Source organism: Neospora caninum, chromosome VI, assembly GCF_000208865.1.
Source record: "Neospora caninum Liverpool complete genome, chromosome VI".
NCBI classification, from domain to species: Eukaryota; Apicomplexa; class Conoidasida; order Eucoccidiorida; family Sarcocystidae; genus Neospora; species Neospora caninum.
The window spans coordinates 1,874,169-1,895,868 of record NC_018392.1 but is presented as its reverse complement, the minus strand read 5'-3'; the positions used below and the strand labels follow the sequence as shown (position 1 = coordinate 1,895,868).

General features: G+C 56.1%; 3 protein-coding genes across 3 annotated transcripts in view; 1 reads left to right on the top strand and 2 right to left on the bottom strand.

Moving 5' to 3' along the window:
- Positions 1–353: 353 nt before the first annotated feature.
- NCLIV_017670 (conserved hypothetical protein) lies at positions 354–1,091 on the bottom strand (the record flags this gene model as incomplete). Its single annotated transcript, XM_003881959.1, has 1 exon — positions 354–1,091. One exon carries the CDS (start codon positions 1,089–1,091, stop codon positions 354–356), a length of 738 nt encoding a protein of 245 aa, XP_003882008.1.
- Positions 1,092–6,643: 5,552 nt separating this feature from the next.
- On the top strand, positions 6,644–19,879 carry NCLIV_017660 (conserved hypothetical protein; the record flags this gene model as incomplete). Its single annotated transcript, XM_003881958.1, has 7 exons — positions 6,644–8,407; positions 9,184–9,265; positions 9,742–9,993; positions 10,464–10,548; positions 11,035–11,980; positions 12,413–12,944; positions 13,395–19,879. The coding sequence occupies 7 exons, from the start codon at positions 6,644–6,646 to the stop codon at positions 19,877–19,879; spliced, it is 10,146 nt and encodes a 3,381-aa protein (XP_003882007.1).
- An 887-nt stretch (positions 19,880–20,766) lies between these two features.
- Positions 20,767–21,700, bottom strand: part of NCLIV_017650 (hypothetical protein) — a gene marked incomplete at both ends in the record, with an annotated part of 35,349 nt that continues 34,415 nt past the window's right edge. The window contains one exon of the mRNA XM_003881957.1: positions 20,767–21,384. Within this exon, the coding sequence (XP_003882006.1) occupies positions 20,767–21,384 (618 nt within the window). The remainder of the gene's footprint in view (positions 21,385–21,700) is intronic.

Below are 21,700 nucleotides of genomic sequence, written 5' to 3'. Positions count from 1 at the left end.
TCTGCAAGAATAATGGTGACTACTGTCACTTTGGTCCAAATCTGTGTCAAGTGGTGATTAGGTCCTCTTGGCGACAACCCCGATGGACAGCATACATGCCTCCTGCCGATTTGCCTGACAACCATGCGTAGTCAACTAGGTTGTAGTGGAGCCACGCACCGCTTTTCATGCTAAATATATGAAACCAAGGTGAGAATATAAAAGCGTCGGGTAAAAAAACGGGTTTCCCTCTTCAAATTCCCCCCGAGAAACGAACCTGATTGCTAGCGGTGATGTGCCTGAAATGACGCTCGCCCATCGAAGCTCGCCAGAAAGGAGGGTCAGTGATTTTTCGAGTGTTTGTTCACAGTTTCTCACGCATGACGGAAAAATTTCATACTCAGCCAATTCCAATGCACAAATGGGAACAATGTGACAAGAGAGAGAGGCGCGAGAAGACAGTAGTAATAGTCATCCCGAATGGCTTCAACAGCGGACCGGCCTTCTTGTTCCCCCTCATGTACTGGCCTAGTATTCGTTTCCGCCGTACTACCCCAGTCAAGCTTAGATATGACCATGGCGTACAAGCAAGTCACAAAAATGAAACCTGCAAAAAGCAGAAGAAACGCTCCCGTGGCGGCAACCATGCCAGGATCAAGGATAGGTAGGGAAGGTTCAGCTGCCGCGACGCTAGCGAGATCGAGAGCGTCGTCAGGACGGTCCGCCCCCTGGTGCAAGTAGAACTTCGCACCATCCTTATCGTGTGCTCTTCCTTTCTCTGTTGAGCGAAACTGCCAGGGAGGGAGCTCGTCTGCTCCCCTCTCGCAAAGACGCCACTTCTCCTGCGTCTTCTTTAATCCGCCTCTGCTCTCGGCCTTTCGGAAACGCCTTTCGGGCGCGCTCTCTGGAGGAAGAGAAAACTGTCCGGTGTTCACACACGAGCATCCGGAACACCGAGATGAACAAAAGCCTCGGCCCGCATCGGCAGAAAAAACAAATGCGGTCACCTCGTTCGTCCTCGGAAGACAGTGGCCGCACAGGACCTGTCTGGAGGGATCCGGGTCACTGCGAGGGGAGTCCGTTTGGACTGCTCTCTCGCGTGTCCCCTTCATTATTGTCTTGCAAAAAACGGAAATCGCAAGAGTAAACAACCACGACACAAGAATTCCTGGGGACACGAAAATCTGGAAGTCGTCATCGACTACCACCGCCGCCACCGGACACGTCAGTGCTGAAGCGGTCGCCAGGCGCCACAGCAAGACGAAAACACATTACATAACTTCGATTGCACGCGTCACATGCACAGGTGCTAAAACGGTGTTTTTTCTATTTGGGGGTAGAAGAGAGAGGACTTGGTTACATCGACCCAATTGACAAAACGGTAGCGAACCGCATGTGCATGCAGTTTGCTGGCATTCATCCAGAATTGGGACGAGGCGGCTTAGCTAGCTAAAAAACATGCGCAAAGAGTGCCATGGAGAATGCAGCAAGATATTTATTTGCGTCGTTTCTCTTTCTTGTCGTTCTTGCTTCTGTTCTTTGCCTTTCTAGCGTCCTTGCTTCCTGCGTTTTTCCGTTAGCCTGTTACAGCTTAGTGGGTTCGGCAGTAGTAGTATAGTACCACTGCGCGCCACTGCCAGTATTGAGGGTCTGTCTCAGACGGGCCTTTCTGCAGTTGAGAGAAGAGAACGTAGGAGTCTTTCTGAGCTACAGATGTTTCGCCAACTGCAGCAGCTCTCGAGACTTTTCGACCAAATTGCTGTTGTGAAGACTCGGTCCAATTCAACCTTGAGGAGATAGATGGTCGGACGGTTGGACCGGATATTCTTGGGTCAACAGCGAAACGAACAGATGGGGGGGCTTCACATTTTAAAAGGCTACCAGTCATGCATTGAGTGACAAGCAGAGGTATTGGGCCCTCTGTCGTAGGTGAAGCAGCCTCATCGAGTATCTGTCAGTTGTGTCACGCTGTCGCGCGACGTACGCTGACTGTTGTTGCCCCTGGAGTTCCCCATAAAAGGCCATTCATAGTATGGGAAACGCAGGCCGTATCACACCGATCACAGAAAAACCGTCTGGATTTCTACCGTCTGGCTTATTCTGGCCGTACAGCATCAGCCATGACTTTTGGTAGCCGACAAGTATCACGGATGTCTTGTAGTGCCAGCGACATGGCCGAGCCTATGGGGATGCGCATCAGCTAGGACGTTCCGTAAGTACTAAGGTAAGCGGGCAGGTTAAGTACGACTTTTAGCAAGGCCAGTCTTAGAGTTTTATTCATCAGCTACTAACGGGGCCTGCCTGAGTTGATACCGCTGGTAGTGTGTTATTGAAATGCATGCCACGGCCAGCAAACCACTCCAAGAGCGGCAGCAACGCTGAGTTCCCTTGCAGGAGATATACTTCAGTGTAACGAGTTGAATGTGACTCTTGTTCCTGTTTCAAGTGAGTATCTATGCGTATCCTACATCTAACCCCGTTTTCGGGCCGTCTCTAGTCCACCGTGGAACTAACACTACCACATGGATCGTAAGTCTTCACGACTGCATTGACCATTCGTCGTCTCTTCAGTGGTTCCAATAAATCTGCCCGTGTCTCGTCCTTCCAGTAGTTAACAAAGGCCACAGGCGCTGTCACCTCCGATGGCTAGATCAAGTATGCTGGCTCAAGCAGTTGTCTTCCCGGTCAAGCGAATTCGAAGGGAAGCAGGTCAAACGACTGCAACAACACCCGTGTGCCTGTCGATCGCCCTTTCGACCCGTGTTCTGATCTCGCGACGCGGAACGCGCTCGACAGTTTATTGCCTCGAAAATGTATCGTGGCTCCGAGCGTAGTCTGAAAGGCTGCAATGAAATTCAGAATCAACGCCATATGTTGCCATTCTTAATACAGTGGCAGTGGAGAACATCCATCCCGCTGGGCATTCAGGGTGTGTGCAGATGCAGTGTTGGTGGCAGCCAAACGAGTCAGGCCAAATGAAGTCAAGAAAGGGGTAAGCTTCAGGCTCTCCGTGTGTTTTCTGCAACTGTAGTTGAGTGATTTGTTCTGTCGATGGCCCTGCGTGGCAGCGGCGGGTAACCCCGCGTGTTGACCTTTCGCCACATACCCGCAAAACGTCCCCTTTGGAAGAGCTTCTGCCTGAAAACTCCTGCTCTTCGTTTGGAACGCCATGGTGAACACGTAAGAACGTCAAATATAACGGTATGCTCCTGAATATAACGGTACAAGCTGTAAACAAAGGACTCCTCAACTTAAACTGAGGAGTCAAATAGGTACAAACCGTACAAGGATTAATTGTGTCCAGCTGTGCATCTGAGTTGATACTCGGTTATATATTTCAGACGCTAACTTCTCGGACCAATTTTGACTTATTAAACCAGAATGGGATCATAAAAGTCCTATGTATGGTAAGATTGAGCGTGGACTATCGATTGAAACAATGTGCTCCAACGCTAGTCCGTGCAAGGTTTGTCGCAAGTGTGACACTGTCTCGTGCACCTGAGCGGTTTGAGGGATGGCGAGTTAGCAATGAGATAGGTCAGTTGGCAGGCGCCATCGTTGCTGCCTTGTCAAACTTTGCATGTGCTTGTTATGTGGCTTAGCAATTGCAGCAGGCCTGCTGCCCAAAGTTAACGCTTAAGAAAACCCTACGATGACGAAGTTGCGGGATAAAGCATACCCGAAGAGAGACAGCGAAACGGGAGTGGCCAAGCAAGTGAACAATTTACGTGTTATACTGGCTACCGAGCAGCGTGCATAGGGCAACACGTCTCGGGCAAAAATGCCCCAGATGCAAGTCGAGGCCTCTTAAGGTGAAGATAGCGAAGGCAAGTTCGTCAGGACCTGTCTCAAGAGAAGAACGGGAAACCGGATGAACGCTGCTGTAAACACAATAGTCCAGAAAGCCGACCGTGAATCGGACAGTGGCCGTGGCCAGGGAGGTTGCAACCGGAGACCCCAAGAAGCCTCACCCCAGTGAAGAGAATCGGGGGCGACAAGCAAATCAATCGCTGCCAATAAAATCGAGATACCATGGTACCGACTCCCGTCCTGCCGCACACAAGGAAGCAGGACCTAGGATCGGCTGCTTCACCCCAGTCCATTTGATGGTGTGTCGTTGCGTCGCTGCCTCTGGTCCCTCATTTCTGCCTCTGTGGCATGTTTATAGTATCCGTCGTTGCTGCAAATTTACTTTCGCAGAATTGCAGCTCGCGTTCTAAGGTTGCAGCCCGCCTGCTAGTGATGCAGAGAGCATGGTGTGCCGACACCGAACAGCCGAAGTCGGTACATACGATTGTGTATTTTTGCATCACGGTCCCCTCAGTGCCCCCACTCGTCACGGGTACGGCACCAGAGCCCCAAGAAAGGGTCATGTGACCAATATATTTTGTTGTCGGCACGCCCACGGTATGCTGCGATTTGCCGTTCGGGAGGCTAAGTCGCACACTCACAATGTGCTGGCCAAGCCCTGTGCTGCCCTAGCGATAGCGTTGCTGTCGGAGTAAATTAGTTTTCCTACTAAAACGAACTCGACCGGGCGTGAACCAAAGCCATAGCTGCATACAGATTTCGAAACTAAAAAAACCATATCGTTGCCTAACTTTCGTATAAGACCGACCCCTTTTCATATTCATGCCTTTGGCGCTAGCAAAGCCCTCTCCACGGGTGGTCCTACTTCTTTTTCCCTTCGAGTCGGTGATACTGCCAGGCGTCAGAACATCGTGTCACGGTCGGTGTGCAACGTTGCCAGAAAGGTTCAGTTTTACAATGTCATGGGTTTGATCCACAGCACACACCCCTTGTTGGTGTGGCATCACACAAACGGGGGAGAGACGGAAGGCCTGAAAGAAACACCACCCGCTCAAGAGAGTTCCCCGACGAGGAAACGTATCAATCGAATTGGCTGAGGTCGTGTCAGACTTGAATGCTATCATCTAGGCTATGGCCGGGCCCAAGAGCTACTACCAAAATGCAAGGTACCTGGCACAAAGCACCAGTGCTCGGTTGTCGACATCCCCCCCTTCGGGACAGAACGGCGCAGGCTTTCAGGAGCGTTTCATCCGTAATCAGCCACTGGACGCCTCGGGCGAGGCGCTCCGGATCACCTCATAACCGATTGTGACGAGAAATAATAATAGTTCCCGTGTATAAGCCGCGGCTTATACTCGCGACTTGGAAGGGTATTTTACCCAGGGTAACTGCAGACCCATCGACGTGGTACATTCGGCAAAACATCGAGCATACAACACCTTTTGTGGATCTGCGCTCTTCTATATGTGTCTGTTGGGTTCCTGCGCTAGAGAAACTTGTCTGTCGTTTTCCAATATTTTTGTTGTCCATACTTTCTCTCCGTGGTCCCCAGCCAAGCAGCAGCCGCCACCCAACTAGGGCTGGCTCCCCTAGTGCCTCCATACGTCACCCCCCTCTTTTTTCCTGAATTTTTTGCGGCGGCAGAAACGCCCTTTTTTGCAAGAAAGGTGTCTCGCTAATGTCAGCGAGAGAGCAACCAAAGAATAAACGTTTCACAGAAAGTGGCAATTCTGAAACGCCCCCATAGCACGGGAGTTGGTGGTTGCCGGGGCTAATCGGGACCAGCTGTCAAGTGATGCTCGTCATGTATGTGTCCGTTTTGTTGGTAAGCGTAGGCGGACTCGGCGTTTCGTTTTACACACTCTTTATTCAACAGTCTGAGACCGTTGTTACCTGCTGGCCTTTCTGTTCTGTCCTTTTCATACGGTTTCCTGCGTTTGTTGTACATGTAGAGCGGGCATGATCTCGTGATCTGCACCAGATCACGCTGCCGATCCCTGCCCCTGTTGCACTGTCTTGTTACGCATATCTGCGTTTTTCTTTCGATTTTTCCTACACACGACTGTTCATTTATAAGAGGCTTTCCGAGGCAGGGGGAGATCCTCTTAAAAGCACGCGGTTTTGTAGAGACTAAAGCAACTTGTTGAATTCCCCGGCCGGGGTTCTCACGGGCGCCTCCTATCAGGTCTATTGCCATGTCGTTCCCTTTGGAGACTTTCTTCTCCATATGTCGTCTATCGGATGCCCAGCCTTTTTGTGCTCGTCGTCGTCAAGCAGTTTCATGGTCGTCTCTACATCTTGTCTGTGTTCCTCGCTATCCTTCGGCGTCGCCTTGCTAGCGTTCCCACCTCATCATGGTGGCTTCATCAAGGGCGCCTTGCAGAGTCCCACACGGGCAGAAGAAGGCAATGGCATAACTCACAATCGTTTTAGGTATGTAGTTTAGTGAAGCAACCGGCTGTCACGAGAATGAACCAGAACATTTTTCGTCCTCGCTGATCGTATTCGAACCAGCGGAGGCCCACTGTTTTTGTTTTCCGGTGAAGCTTCCACTTCCTAACCGCCACTTTTGCGGTGCATACGTCTGACAAATATCGATGGTGGAGCCGCGCCACGAAACGCACAAGACGATGCTGGCCGGACCGATCCATTCAGTCTGCTGTGGCGGGTCTGACCTGTGAGCATGTTTCTTCTCAATGGACAGAGGTATTGAGGACATGAAAGACGTTCCTTTTTGGCGAACTCGGTCGAGGATTCTTCTCTGTCTGTTTTCCAACCTTCCTCTTCGATTCGCATGAAAACAGCCCATACGATGGATCAACTACAGTGTCCACCCCTCGTTTGTTCCAAGTTAATGCCTCTTCCCGGTCACCCTCCTTCCGCCTCGTCCACGTGTCATGCGTCTTCTCTGTATGCTGCGGGCCTCGTCGAGGGCTCGCTAGGCGGAAGTTCCTCAGCTGGCGCTGAAGGAAAGGCCTCGTCTTCCCGAGCCGCCGATGGTTCCTCGTCGTCCGCTCTTTTGAATGGCGAAGCATCCATGATGACTGCAGCGGCGCCCTCGCCCTTTGCTCCGACAGCGTCTTTGTCGGTTTTTTGTGAAGCTAGCCAAAATGCAGTTGAAACGGCTCCGCAGCTCACCGTCGCAGACTGGAGCGGCGGGCGTTCCGCCCAAGCGTCCAGCGCGACTCTGCAGCCTCCCGCCTCAAACTCCGCATCGGCAGCCGTCCAGTCTGCTGCAGGAAGACGAAGAGGCAGGAGCCCTGGTCGTGCCTTGCCGCCCTCGAGCTCGCCAGTGGCGGGTGCGTTCCATCAGCCGCTGCAGCGTGAGATCGTTCTCATGCACCGCCTGACTCAGGAGCAATTCCAGCAACGCCTTGCAGATGTGAGACGGTATCGGCGGACGCTGCAAGTCATAAATTTTCGAAATACCGTCTTCCCCTCTGCCTACTCGGCTGCACTCTTCCTCTCCGCCGCCGAGAAAGCGCCTCAACTTACTAAGGTCCTCATGTACTACTTTGATAGCCTGCCTCCGGCTCAGTACCGCGTCTTCTGCTACGGACTCGCGCGCTGTCGACACATACGACACGTGGACGCCAATGCGACGGGCGCGTCGGGCCTCTCAGCTTGGAGAACGCTTCTGCTGCTGAACAGACTCAAGACGTTTCCGGATATCAGGCATGTGACGCTTTCGGGGAACGAGCTGGAGTCTTTCCGAGGCGGGAGGCGACGGTTCCCGCCTGCGAGCAAGGCTGCGGGAGAGTTGTCTCGGGCTTCGAGCGATTCCGAGGACTTGGATGAGGAGGAGAGACAAGAGGAGGAGAGCGAATGGGCGCGAGACTCAGACTACGCCGTTGCAGATGAAGCAGAGGACGCAGATGGAAAGACGCGGGAAGACAAGAGGGACAAGGCTTCCGAGCAGGAGATTGACGTGTGCTCGGCCCAAAATGCACACCAGTCGAAAGATAAGAGGCAGGCCAGTCGTGCGCCTGGCACGGGAAAGGCAGAGATCAAGAGGAGCCGGACTGTGCCAGGAGAAAGGGGAAAAGGCACGCAAAAGAAACCACCCGTCGAGCTCGCATCGGGGGATGACACGGAGCTACCCACGAAGACGAAACTCGTTGAGCATACCGCTTCGGAGGCGTGCTTGGACAGGGCATCATCTTCGGTTGAGGAAAGCGAAGTCACAAACTCCCGCGACGTCGATGAAGATTTGGAGGTCGCCGCGAAACAGCTACTCGCGCAGGTCCTGGCGGACGTGCGCGCAGGTCGAAGGGCGGTGCGGCGACGAAGGCATTTCCCACGCACAGATGAGAAGAGCGAACACTGCTCCATCCCGACGAGGCTCGACGAGAGGGAGACGAGCTCGCTGTCTCCGGCGGTAAGCTTCATCGGCGAAGAGAACGAGACACGTGCAGTGTACGCCCTCCGCGACTTGATGGTAGGCGGCGTCGTCTGCCTGCAAATCAAGGAGTGCGCGCTGGCCCAGCAGTCCCAACTCTCTGTCTGGGTCCTCAACTCCTGCCATCTTCTTCGCCTTCGCCAGTTCGACCTCGGGAAAGGCGACAGGTCTCTTGCGCTCGTCCTGCCTGACGAGAAAGATCCCCCCACAAACGATGAAGTAAGGAGCGGGAACGGGACACGGCGCCAGGGGAGACAAAAGGACAGTTCCTCTCACAGAAGAAAGAGGGTTCGTGTGGAGCGATAGAATCAGCGGTTGGTTTAAACTCAGGGGGCGGCGATCCACCTTCCGACGCCAAGCACCGAAATGGTAGAATGCAGCCGGCACTTCAACTGTATCACGGCCCGATACCATGCGGCCCTTTTTTCAGTCTGGCGCCGCGTGATCCGCATTCTATTATTCGTAGAGTATCCATAGCGATGCGGCTACCCTCATGTACACATGAATCTGCATGTGTATCCAAAGTCTCCCATAAACACAAGGAACATACATGTATATATATATATATATATATATATAGCGTGTGTATAGTGTACTGGGGGGTATACTCTTTGGCGTGGTACGCTGTTGTTTGTTGCGAAGGCACAGGAGCTCCTTCCTTCCCTACACAGTCCAAAGCAGCCCCTCGGGATGTTCTCATATCTCGCGTCGGTCTCCCACTGCTCGCGCATCTGCCTGATGTTTTGCCCGAGCTCTCCCTTGAGGCCATCTCCCTACACGATTCTATGTAGCACTCGCCGACGAAGACTGCGTCTTCGCTGTGTCGGCAGCACGCCTGCACTTCCTGTGTGCGTCTCGTGGGTGGTGTTTTCCGAGACGTGCGGTTCTTCTCAAGACACACCATGTTTTTTGTTTCGTTTCTCTTCTTTCGGGCTGCCAACTATTTTACGTGTTTTGTGCTGATTCGCTGACCGTTTCTGTGTATCTTCACTCAGCTCCTTCGGCGAATCTGCCGGATGTCACGCCAGCTCTGGACTCAGCGGAAGCAGTCGAGCGACATTCTCACGCCCTTCCACGGTCAGTCTCCCTACCCTCGGCAACAAGCACGGCGCTTTGTATTGGATATGTGTTTTTTCCTTGTTCCCGTGTTTGCTCGGTGTTGACTGTCCCCTGTTCGTCTCCGTGATTCGGCGACGTGTTTCACTTTATCCTCCGTTGTATCCGTTCTGTCTCGTTCTGCCGCTACTTCTCTCGTGCTCTCTGCCTACGTTCTCGGCCCTCACGGCATACGTTGCTCTTCTCTTTCGCCTCTCGCAAACAGTCGCCCTTTGCATGTTCTCATGGGTTCGTCTCTATTTTGATGGGTCCGAGTCGTCGTTCTGTTCGCCTTGTTTTCCGTTCCGTTTTCTTCTCTGTTTCGTCTCGCAAACCTGTGTAGTTGTGCTCGCCGCTTTACGGCTCAAATTCCGGACGCAGTTCTTCGCGGGCTGGGCGGAAGTTCACGGAGGCATGAGGGCCGCTCTTCGTGTGTTCTGTGGCTTTTTTGTCTGCAGCTGTCGACGACTGGCAGGAAACAATGCTCCCTTACTTTTGGCTGTACGCGCTGCTGGACTGCATGCTCCTCTACGCTCACAACCACCCTTCATCTTCCGTCACCCCGTCTTCTTCGTCTGGTCCCTCTCTTCCTGGTTCTGATAAATCTGGTGAATCTCGCCTCTCATCGAGAGGAGACGGTCCTAGTCTGCCTTTTGCAGGTGCCTCGTACGCCTCAAAGTTGAAGTACCCCCACCTTCTTCGACAGCCACGTAAGTATCGCCTGTTTTCGTCATCCTCGCCTTCTTCCTATGTTTGCTTCCCTTTTTCTTCTAAGACTGCGGGCAGTATACCAAAGCAGTCTGAGGTTTCAGTTCGAGGCTGCGTAGCGAACACGAGAAGCGAAGGCAGGTGTTGCTTTCGCGATGTTGTCTACTCCCTTTTTCACATATCTCTTCTTTATACGTCTGCCGTTGTTTTTCGCTCCTTGCGTCTTCTTTGGTCACCTGTCTCCCCAGCCTCGTTCGCCCTCGCCACGTCCATTTCTTTATCTGTCTCTTTTTCTGCTGCGTTTCGCCTGCTTCCCGCATATGCTTTCATCTTGCCTTGGTGGAAGGTGAAGTTCTCTCCACCTGTTTCTGTCCTTTGCGTCTTTCTTCCTCGTGCCATTGCCTCTCCGCCGCAAACATCCTCCGTTGGTTTTTTCTTCTGCCGCGTGCCTCCCCCTCTTGGCTCTCCTCAGTTGTCCGTGTCTGGATGCCCCCGCAAGAGCCCCTCCAAGGGAGCGGCACGACTTTGAAGCTTCCCCCTGGATCGTCCGCCTTCTGGTGAGATCTTTGCAAGTGGTGCATGGAGTAGACTTTCTGTGCAGACAGTTCGCTCGTGTGACAGTTTCTGAGGACCTGTGCGCCTACACGGAGGCGTTCACTCGTTTTCGGGAGACATGCTTGTCGACTGGCACGAACGGTGAACGAAAGGTCGAGTGGTCCGCAACTCGATATTTTGTTTCAGCATTCTTTAGTGGAAATATTTTTCTTAGGGTCGAGCAACAGGCGCGTCTAGACACGTTTCCTCGAGTGCCTACAGCTCGAATCAACAGAAGAGCGTCTCTTGCTGCTGACATGGACTGTCCCCTGCAGGCTCCTATGACGCAAAACTGCGTATGTTCCCCGGCATGAATGCATGCCCATGTCTCGACTTTTCCCCTGGTATCGTGTTCGTCCACTACGCAGTTTGCTCCATTTGTCTTTTTTTTACACTGGGAGCTATCTTTTGTTGTCGTGTCCATCCTGTGCATGTGTGTGTGTGTGCAGTTACGCCTTGCTTGTGGGGCGCGTGGGCGACCGTTGTCTCGTGCGGTGGTTGTCTCGCCGTCAATTCAGTGAATACTTGGAGAAGGATCAGCTGGCGTGTAAAGAGAGTCTGGCTTTCCCATTTCACGGACGGGACGCATCGACTTCTTCCTCGACTCGAGCCACAAATGGTTCGCCTTCCTCCGCCTCTTCTGCTTCGTCTGACCTTGCTGCGGTCTTCTCGCGCTACACAGCGTTGAACCCGTTTCCGCCTCTCTGCCCTGTGTGTGTTCCCCTGTCGTCTTCCTCTTCTTGCCCGTCCTCTGACGGCTCGTTCGCGCCAGGTGTCTCCGCAGGTGGAGCCCATCAGTCGCAAGTCCCTCGCGGGCGCACTTCGTCCCGGCTAGCTGCGGTTGCGGCGGCGGGGGCGCTGCACGGCGCCGCGTCGGCCTCGTCCTTGTATTCGGGCGGTCCGGAGAACTCTCCACAGATGCGGCGAAAGAGAGAGTTGGAATCGTTTTTTGGCCGATTCGATGCAGCCGTGCCTGTCTCGCGAGTGGAGCCTGCAGCCTTTGCCTGGGACTGGATCCAGGGCCCCTCCGAGGAGAAACCAGACGCCGAGGACGCGCGAGACGAGCGGCAGGGAGCAGAAGGCTCCAGTTTTGACCGCGAGGAGCTAGTCACCAGTGCGAACAGGTCCAGTTCGACACCTCTCAAGAGCAAGGACGGCGCGAAGGACGACCCTGAAGGCAGAGAGAGAGGTGACATGCCTCCGATAAAGACCGAATTCGTGGGCAAAGAAGGCTCAGACAAACGAGACGACAAAAGGCAAAGGGGCGTCGCCAAGGGAGGGGAAGAACGAAAAAGCGAAGAAGGAATCGGCGTCGGATCGTGGGTCGAGGTGGATGTTGGAGGCGAAGAAGATGCGAGCAAACCGTTTGTGACTGCTATCGGAGTCGTCTGCCAAGTAAGCCGTCAAGTGTGCGAGCGAGAGAGAGGCCGTCTAGTTTCAGACGCGCTTCCTGCGCCGCAGCTTCATTTGTCCTCGTGCTGACCGGCGAGGACACCTAGCGCGTGCCGCGCATGCGTCTCGATTTTGCCTTTTTTCCAAGGCCACCGCGTGACTTGCCGCACTCGCACGTCCAGCCCGCATGCACCGCTATGCCCTCTGTCCCTGGATGCCAGTGCTGCCTCGGTGCGGGGTCGTGCCTGTCTGTGTTCAGTCGCCTGGCGGTGGCTGCGGTCTTCTGTGGTGGTTCACGCCCATTTTGCTTGCTGCCGGTGTATTTGTTTTCGTTGGCGGTGTGGCGTCAGCCTCGCTTTTGACATACCTCGTGCTAGTTCTACGTTTCCGTGGGAAAGCCAGCCTCGTGTCCAATGTCCACTCCTCTCCCTTCAGATCGACCAAGCGCCCGTGGGGACGCCGCCTTTGACGCTGCCGCCCTGGCAGGCCCCCAGTTGCGCCTTCAATCCGCAGGTTGGCCTCGCGGTGGCTGCGTCGCGTTATTCGAGCTGCGGTCGTTCCACCTCAGGCGCGCATCGGAGTCTGCTGACCGGCCGTCTCCGCATCAGTTTGCTTCACACGAAGCCTGCACAGACCGGGGCTGCGCCTTCGCAGGTGGGCAAGGGCGCGTCCTCTCGGACAACTGCCAACCCCGTGGGGAAGCACGCGGCCTCTGGAGGGGGCGGAAAGGGATGTGACGCAGGCCGCCTCGTGACTGTCTCTTTCAACCGCGTTCGCCCCCTACAGGTCCTCATGGCTCCTAAGGACGCCTGGACTCTCTCTGCTGTCCGACAACAAATAGCAAAGGTGAAGGACGACGCTGAACAACACGGAGCTGAAAAACGGATCTGGGGATTTGGCGGCGCCCTTGGATCCTGCGTGCTTCTCCCCAAAGAGTGGGGGATCGACGCCGCAGAGCGGGACTTCGGTAGGTCCTCTCTGCCTGTGGAAACTGTGTTCTGTCGCGGAGCAATCCGAGGGCGTGCACAACACTGGCGGGAACCGTCGCGTGTAGTGGGCGTGACAGTCTCTGAGACAGGATTATTTATAAGCTTTTTCTGGGAAGTATCTACTGTTTCTTGAAGTGCCCACCTTCTGACGCACACATGCACACTGGTCGTGTTTTCGGTAGTGTATCTCGTCGGTTCATGTGGGTGTCGTGACGACGCGACTTGCCAGCTAGGCTCTTGCCGAGAGAGGCAGGTCAACAGCTGCTTGATATACTGCGAGCTAGAAGGCGGGAGATGCGTGAGAGGACGGCCACCGGTGTCGCAGCAGCCGGAGAATCACAGGGGCGGGTTCAGGAGCTTTAGCAGAACTGGGAGAGGTTCTTCGTTTGTTTGAATCTACAGTTTTACCCTTGTCCCTTCTTCCGCAGGTGCCTCTCGGGCGTTCCCTGTTGCGTTGAGTCATTCGTCCAAAGCTTCCGGCCAAAGTTGTCCGGAGACTCCACCAGCGGCTCCACTGGTTCTCCACTCCAAACTTCTCCACCTTTTAGAGGCCGATCGACTGGAGTTTGTCCAGAAGGCCATGCAGCACCCACGCCAGCTAATTGTACACTTTGGCTTGGGCACTCCGTCGGTTCCAGCCTCCAGTCCTTCCTCAGCAATTCATAGCCGCCGGGGGCATGGAGGCTCGAGTCAGCGAGGCGGGGGTAGTGGGGCCTCTGCGGCCTGTGGACCGTCGTCTGCGGCCTCTCGTACGTCTTCGGAGACATCACAAGAAGCGTCTCCTCGTCTCGGGTCTTCTACCGCTGACAAGGGTTCGACAGACTCTTCTCAAACATCCAGCCTTTCGACTGGAGTCGGAGTGAACCCGAACTCTGGGCTCATGGCAAGTGGTGCCGCGACGGTGATATGCGCAGCCAGGGGAGAGAGTTCCCAGGCTGGAGAAGAGAGAAAGGGGACGGCATCGACTGTAGGCGGCCACCATGGAAACACGGTTAGTGCAGGTTGGAATGCACACATGAAGCACTTGTCACATGACACGATTCCTGGGTTTAGGCGCCTGGATTATACGCCTTTTCTCTCACCTCCCTCTCCGCAGGCTGGCTTCTTCACACTTCTAGATGGCCGCGGTGGCGCTATCCAGAGTCACACCGGCCAAGGGAAGGCGAGAGCCGAGGTCCCAGCTTCTCTTTCCTCGGAGAAGACTTCGGGGGAAGGAGCAGATCGCAAAACGCAGGGACAGTCCTTACAGGGTGTCGATTCAGGCTCAGCATCTCAAGCTGCGTCACAGTGCCCCTCAGTCGGGGAGGGAGCATCGGCGGGGCGCTCTGCCTCTTCACGCCGCCCCTCCAGTCCTCAGCAGTATGAGGTCTTTGACCCAGACAGCGCGTGCCGACAGGATTCGCTTTTCGCAGCATGCAACGGTTCAGCGGCCGAGGCGCCGCCGCCGGACCGGAAATCGGGGCCGCCAAGTTTCGGGGCGCCAGGCCCTGGGACGTCTCCTCAGGGGGTCTCCTCTGCAGGCCAGAAGAAACGGTCCACGGGCGGGACGTCGAAAGAGGCAAAGGGAGGACTCGGAGGTTCGAAGACGACCGCGTCTTCGCAGGGAGGGAAGGCTGCGCAAAACAAGCGTTCGCGATTGGCGTACTCTCCCACGACCGCTGGGAAAGCGCGCTCTGTGGGAAGCGACAAGTCGATGTCGCCGCCTCCTTTTCGGCTCGACAGAGAGCGCTCGCCGTCGCCAATCGACGGCGCGACCTGCAGTTTACGCAGTCAACAGGTGGTGTTTCTCGGCGGCAGTTTATCGGACGCTATGCAAATCGACAGCTGCGCAGCGGCGGACGCTTCCGTCTTTCCTTCTTGTTCCACATCTGTGTTGCAGAGGGGTCTCTCTCGATCTGGAGAGCGGTCCGCTGTGTCGAGCGTCGCCGCCCGCTCCGAGGCCTGGGTGCCTTGCTCGAAGGACCGAGGCGGAAGTAGACTTGCTGGAGCGAAGGTAGGAGAGAAATCTGGGAAAGGTGCAAAGAGAGGACGGGAGGCGAAAGCAGAGCGGCCGGGGTCACCTCGAGCGCGATCTCTTGACAGTTCGGGCGCAAATCTGGTGCTTTGTGTGGTCATTTCCGACGACGAAACGGCCGGGAGGAAAAAGCTGTTTACGGGAGAGAGTGACAGAAAGGCGAAGCCAGGTCCGGAGCTGGGTTTGGAGCTCTCCAGACAGGGAACGCAAGGCAAAACGCGCGGAGGAGATATCTCTGCTTCTTCCGGGTGTCTGCCGACGCAGGTGATGGCTCGAGGCCCTCTGGCGGGACGTTTCCACTTGGCAGCTGGCGAGGGCGAGGAGGCCAGGACAACACGCACGATCCCTGGGCGACGGAGAAGAACTCACTTGGAAACTGCAGAGGGGAAAAGGCGAAAGATAGACGAGGTGAGAAGAGAACAGGACGCCGACGAGGCACAGCTGCTATGGCGCCTGTCGCTCCCGTGTCCCGTTCTCTCACCGAGAGAGGAGGAAGGGGAGGTGCGTCTCTCTGGGATTGACATCGGTGAGGAAGGAAGCCGCACCGAACTGTATGCGTTGGACCAGGCCATACGCCATACCTCTGCGGAAGGCTCCTCGCAGGTTTCTCGACACGCAATTGTCCAGGACGCGTCGTCAACTTCGACGAGCCGTGAATCTTCGCCGGCGTCTTCGCGGTCGTGCTCGCCTCCAGCTTCTCCTGTTGCTGTGTCGTGTGGGGCTCACGCGCCCTTCACGCTCCACCTATCGCGTGGAACGCCTGAATCTTTCACGAAGGACTGTCTGTCGTCTCCCGTCTTGGCTGAGAATCCCCTGCTGCCCCCGGCTCGGCAGCCGCTCGCTGCGGCGGAGTGGCAACTCATTAAGAACGCTTTGCATTTACTGCGAGGGCGCGGGGTATGCGGTCTAATTTGTGAGGCAGGGGGACCACGTCTGTCTCCGCGTGTGCAGGAAGAAACAGAGCAGCACATCTGTCTCCCGCTAACCGCAGATGTGTGGCACGTCGACGAGGACCGGAGCGATAGCGTTCACTCCGCTACGGCTACGAACGGAGTCGCGCGGGATTGCATTATGGGAGGCGAAGGGGTCTCAAGCAACAGTCTTCAGGCGCGGCCAGAGGGAGAAGGATCGGTTCTCTCCGAAAACCGCAGGCCGTCCAACGATCGCCGTTCAGGTGCGGAAGAGGCCATGGCGCGTTCTGAGGAGCTTCCTAGGGAGCGACCAGCCCGGCCCTGTTTCTGGCGGTTGAATGATGACTCTCTGAATCAACTCCGGTGTTTCTTGGAGTTTTCCGTCAGTCGTCGACAGTTCCGAATGCTCCAGGAAGAGCATTTCTCGTCGTGTCCTGCGGCTGTCAAACGGCGGCCTTCGCAGCACACACCAGGACAGCAAAGCCCTCTGTTTTCCTGTTCCTCACACGACGCAGCTGGCATCCCACAGAACCCCTCGACAAGCTCTGAGGGAGACGCCCTCCCTTCTTCTCGAGAACTCGGTGAGAGAACAAATGGAAATGGTGCCGTTTTTCCTCGCTCGTCTTCGGCCGCGTCTGTGTCTCCTCAAGGAGAGGCGATGCTGAACGGCTCGGCTTGTCGGGCTCCGGAAAACCGTGGGGGTCTGCGGCAAGAATCTGCCACATGCATCTGCTTGGACTGCTGTACGTGCTGCGTGTCCGATCGGGCGTCGCAGCGCCACGAATCTTCAGATATCCTCGGACCTTTACTGGTTGCGGTGTCGCCGCGTCCTCCAGTCGCTTCTCGAAGAGACAAGAGTAAGTCCAGCAGATTCTCAGGCGAACGTCCGCCGCCTCCGGAGTCCGCCCCAGCTCGCGCCGCAGTGATGCGAAGTTCGAGGGCCGGGACGGAGACGGCGTCAGGTGTACCGGGGTTGGAGAGTGGCGTGTCAGGGACCGAGACGGCGGGTGGAGACACTTCGCTGGGGACAGGCTTCAGCGGGGGACCTACGGGCAATCCGGGGGGCGGCGCCGTGTCTCGCGAAGGCTCTTCAACAACGGCAACGGCAGAGGGGACGGCGACTTCGGGAGCGGGAAAGAAAAGAGGGCGAGGAAAAGGAAACGCAGGGACCGGCGGACACAGTCACGGATGGAAATCGAGTTGGGATCGCGTCGGAGGGGTCAGTGGGGAATATCGCAGCGACACCCAGGACATCTACCGCCGTTATGCCGAGGCTATTCTGGAGCAGCAGGCTCGAAGGCGTAGGCGACAGCTGAAGTGTGACGGCCGGCTGGGGTCTTTCGGCTGGCGGCGTGACCAGTTTTTGCGGCAGCTCAGAGAAGGAGGAATACGAGACGACGTCACTGATGCCGAGGCCGTTGAAGGGGAACACGAGGAACCGCACGAAACGGACGGTGTCAGTTATCTGGGCGAATCAGTGGAAGATCGTTTGTACCGCGTCATGTGTCACCTTGCGGAGTCAGGCGACCTCTGGGGAACGCACCGAGGTCGGGAAAACCGACGCTTCGGAGTCGCTCCAGGCTCGTCAGATCCCACTGCTAGCGGAGCGGGAGGTGACCCGAGTGCCAGCTATTTCGTGGGAAGAAGGGACATGCGGCGTCCCTGGGAAAGTGCAGAAGTCGGGCTGTTCGTTTCAGGTGATGACATGAGCGGTCTAGACACAGAAAAAGACGAAGAGGATCCAACTGTGCAACGCCGGCTGCGGCGAGAACGCCGAGCTGCAGCGAATGAGGCAGCAGCTGCGGCAGCCGCTACCGAGGACGGACCGCCGGGTTCTGGAGCTGGTGGCTCGGTTAGTGCCCGTGGCGGTTCCGTTCCTTCCCCTCAGGATCATTCTCGGCAAAACAGGTCTTCGTCTGCGACAGCAGGAGGTACGGCTAAAAAAATACCGACAAGCAATCGCCGAGTCGGGAAATCCCGAAAGGCATCGGGAAGCCCATCGGAAACTCCCTTGCCTACTGTCAACTTGCCTCCGATTGCAAGTTTGTCAGAGGCGTATGCTGCAGAGCAGCCGTGTCCTGTTCACCTGGAAGAAGTGATGGACGCTGCGATCCCTTCCGTGGACGGGGACGGCAGCCGTCGGCGTGAAGATCTGCTGACGTCCTCGGGGTCTCCGAACGCGCCTCCTCTCGGCGCTGAGTCCTGTCGGGCCCGACAAGGGCGCGAGTCTCAGCAACAAGGTGTGTGCGGACCGTCTAGTGCTTCCTTTACTTCCAGTGATCAGGCGTGTGCTCAACAGGGAGTGCATCGAAGGCCGTCGCGAGAGCCAGTCCACCTCGGAACAAGTTCAGGAATCCCAGGGTCCGCCTCCCAGGCTGGCGCACCGAGTGGCAGTCAGGCCAGTGATGGGTGGAGTACTCGGACGAACAAACGGACGACTGGAGATGGGGATCGTCAAGCAGAACAGGATGGATTTCTGACATCGCCTGAAGTGGAGGCTGCGACACAGGATCCACAGATTCCGTCCGAAGCACTCGGAAGAGCCTCGCAAGCGACGTCAGACAATGCTTTCTCGAGCGACAGCGAGTCATCTGTCAGCACTGGTGGACCGGCAGCAGCATCTGAAGGGGGATCCATCAGTGAGACCGTCGACGTTTCGTCACCCGCTGCGGTCGGCAGCCCGAGAACAGACGGCGAAGGCAACGGGGAGAGTCAGGGACCTCGAACGGAAGTTCCCTGTGTGTGGAAGCCGGCAAACTCGTGCGGGAAAGGCACGCGCGAGCCCTTGGAGGCAGGAAGTCTCTCTGGAGATCAGAACAGTTTGTCCCCTGAACACAGGAGCTCACGGGAATTAAGAACTCAAGAGACGCCGCCACGAGAGTCGGTGCAACCCACCGCCGCTCAGTCGTCTTCTCGAAGAGAACACGACGGGAGTCGACAAGGGGCGCGGCGGGATCTGTCGCCTGCTGCGGGTGTTGCGCCGCCTCATGTCAGAGTGTCTTCGTCTTCCCCACGTTCTGTAGGCCGAGAAGGAAATGGAGCAGACTCTGCGACAGGTCACCGTGCGTCGACGCCCGCGCGGCGCACTCAACTGTACGAGTCGCGGCTTCACGGTTCAGGTTCCCCCGTCGGCTCCAGGTCCGGGCATGCGAGTCCTCGCAGGCAGGCGACAGCAGGGGGGACCCAGCACGCGAAACTTGGGAAGGGCGCGACAGGAGCGGTGGACCATGCCATTACGTTGGGCAGTCTTCAGTTGCAGTTGCAGCACGTGCAGCATCAGCAGCATCAACTCGCGAAGTATCGAGAACAGTTTCAACAGCATATCGCGCAGCAGCAGCTCGTTCACCTCCGGCAGTGGGTGCGGCACCCAGCTGCGCCTGCCTACTACGCGGTTCACGGTTTTCCACGCCACGGGCCGGTCTTCGCCACTCAGGCTGCGTTCGGCAGTGGGGGCGGGGGTGGGTGGGGAGCGGGAGGAGCCTCGTTGCACTACTCTCCAGTGCAGGTGCTGCAGTGCGTGTCGGATTCGGCGCCTGCGCTAGCCAGCACAAGGTGCGTTCCTCGATCGCAAGCAGGTCCAGAACTTGTTGGTGTCCACGCGACGACGCCGCTGCCAGCCGACGCTGGGCCCCTGACTGTCGCTGTGGCGGATGTCCGCGCTTCGGCTGTGCCGACCGTTCGAAAAATCGAGCTTCGACCTGTGCAGGCGCCCGAAGGTCCGTGCCCACCCGGAGCACTAGGAAGCGCGGCAGCAAGTCCTGTAGGTGTATCAAAGGCAGTCTCGGTTATCGATCAACGCTCCTCTCTTGGCAGGGAAAGAGACCCTCGAGGAATGGAAAACGAGATGTCCCCCGCCTTTGCGGAGGTGGGACGCCGAGCCGCTGCAGGGATGAACGGGACTCATGGAACCGCGGCTTTGGATGGAGAACGCCTGCCAGAGAGAGGGTACGCTGTGGAACAAGTCATCGACTTGACCGAAGACGAGTGAGAACAAAACGTCCTCGGCGTTCATGGGACAATGGTAAACGTAAGTGCGCAAGTCACGGGAGAAAGGGGCGCAGTGCGTTCCTAACCATTCGTGGCATCTCTGCATCTGAAGATGGGGCTCCTAGTTCAACCCGGAAAGTCTCGGAGCAAAAAAACGGAGCGATGCTGTGGATCCACTTTCCGAGCCGTTCCTCTCGTATGTTCAGCGCTTGTCCGGGTGGTACTTTGCCTGTTTCGAGCATCAGGTTCCTCAGGAGTTTGCAACAGGCACATGTTTGTGACGTGGAAGCCCAAGCATTCTTCGCGGGCGTCCGGTGTTACTACCGTGCTCCTTTGAGAGAATCTGGCATTCGCAAGAAAACAAACGCGGCTCGAAAACGGGCGCGAGGATCCTTGCAGTGTTCGCAGGTCTGCTACATGTGTATCTGAGCCGCGAACGAAACGCCACGGAAACGCCTTTATTTCCCGGTCGCCGATGAAAGGACGCTTTTATCTGAATTGATTTTTCCGGTGCTGAGCACACGCTGTACACGAGACGAGACGGCAGAGGTTGGTCTGACACCGTGATGCTCCAATTCCTAAGCTTCGGTGCGTGGAACAGGCAAAACAGGCGATCGCATCTGATGGAAGAGAGAGGGGCTTCTGTGTTCGCGCAGTCTCAGCACAAGAAGTGGCTACGTTAGTCCTAGTTGAGTTGACGCATAGAGATGTGGATTGGTAGACGTCAAGATACGCGATGACTTAGATCACCAGATCCGCTTGGCAGATACACAGGAAAACGACAAAAAGTAGATGTCCCTTGGTGTCCATATTTGGTCCTTCCTCATCTGCACGGTGTACAAATTGTAGCTCCTTTAACGCAGTGAAACAAAAAGCTTATGACATTCTTCATCGGGGGCGAGCCGTAGCCTCCACCCACTGCCGCACTATGTCGCCAAGCACCGTGGGCAAAAGTCGCACATCCTGGACGACGGCATAAAACGGAAACGGGAAGTCATCCAGCCAAGGCACCACGCGTATGTCAGTCCCCTCTTGAATGACTTGCTTCATGTCGTAGATACTTGTGTTTCGCTCTCCACTCCGTCTGCTTTGCGCTGATCCATCTCCGCCGGTACCCTTTTTGGTGCCGTCTGCAGTCGGCGAGTCGGCGACTGCCGGTGTGGCAGCCGGATTGTCAATGATCAAGACGAGCGGGATGTATCCTCGAGAGATAGCCATGTTAACCCACTTGGCTGCATATCCTTTGTTGAAGCGGCCATCCGTTAAAATCAAAATCATGCTTAGAGCACCGTCACCACCGCCCTCTCCGCCGGTGTCTCCCTCCAGCAAGCTCACAGCCAGCTTAAGAACATCCGCCACCGCTCGGTCGTGGCTATCTTTTGTCTCTTCCATAAACGTGAAGGTCTGGGCAATGCGTGCTCCATCAGTACCGCCCACTTCCGTCGACAGAGGCACAACAACCTCCGGTGCTTTGCCGCCGAACGCGCACACGCCGATCTGTCCAACCTGAACACATGAATACGAGCATCCCATATGCGCAGCCTGTATTTCTCTCGAAAAATAACGATCTTCATAGATGTCCCCATCGGAGTGATTCTCTAGAATATGCATATATACATATGCATATGTATATATATATATATATATATATATATATTGTCAGCGTCGGTGCAGCCCGAAGTATGACTCGACGGTGCACGGAAGTCCAAGTAGGGCCGCCGCACTCCTAGGCGTGCACCCTGTCAACAATGTTGCCAGTCTTGTCCTGACCCAACTCGGTGGAAACAGCGACGCCTTCGCTTGCAGTATGCTTGTGCTCTTT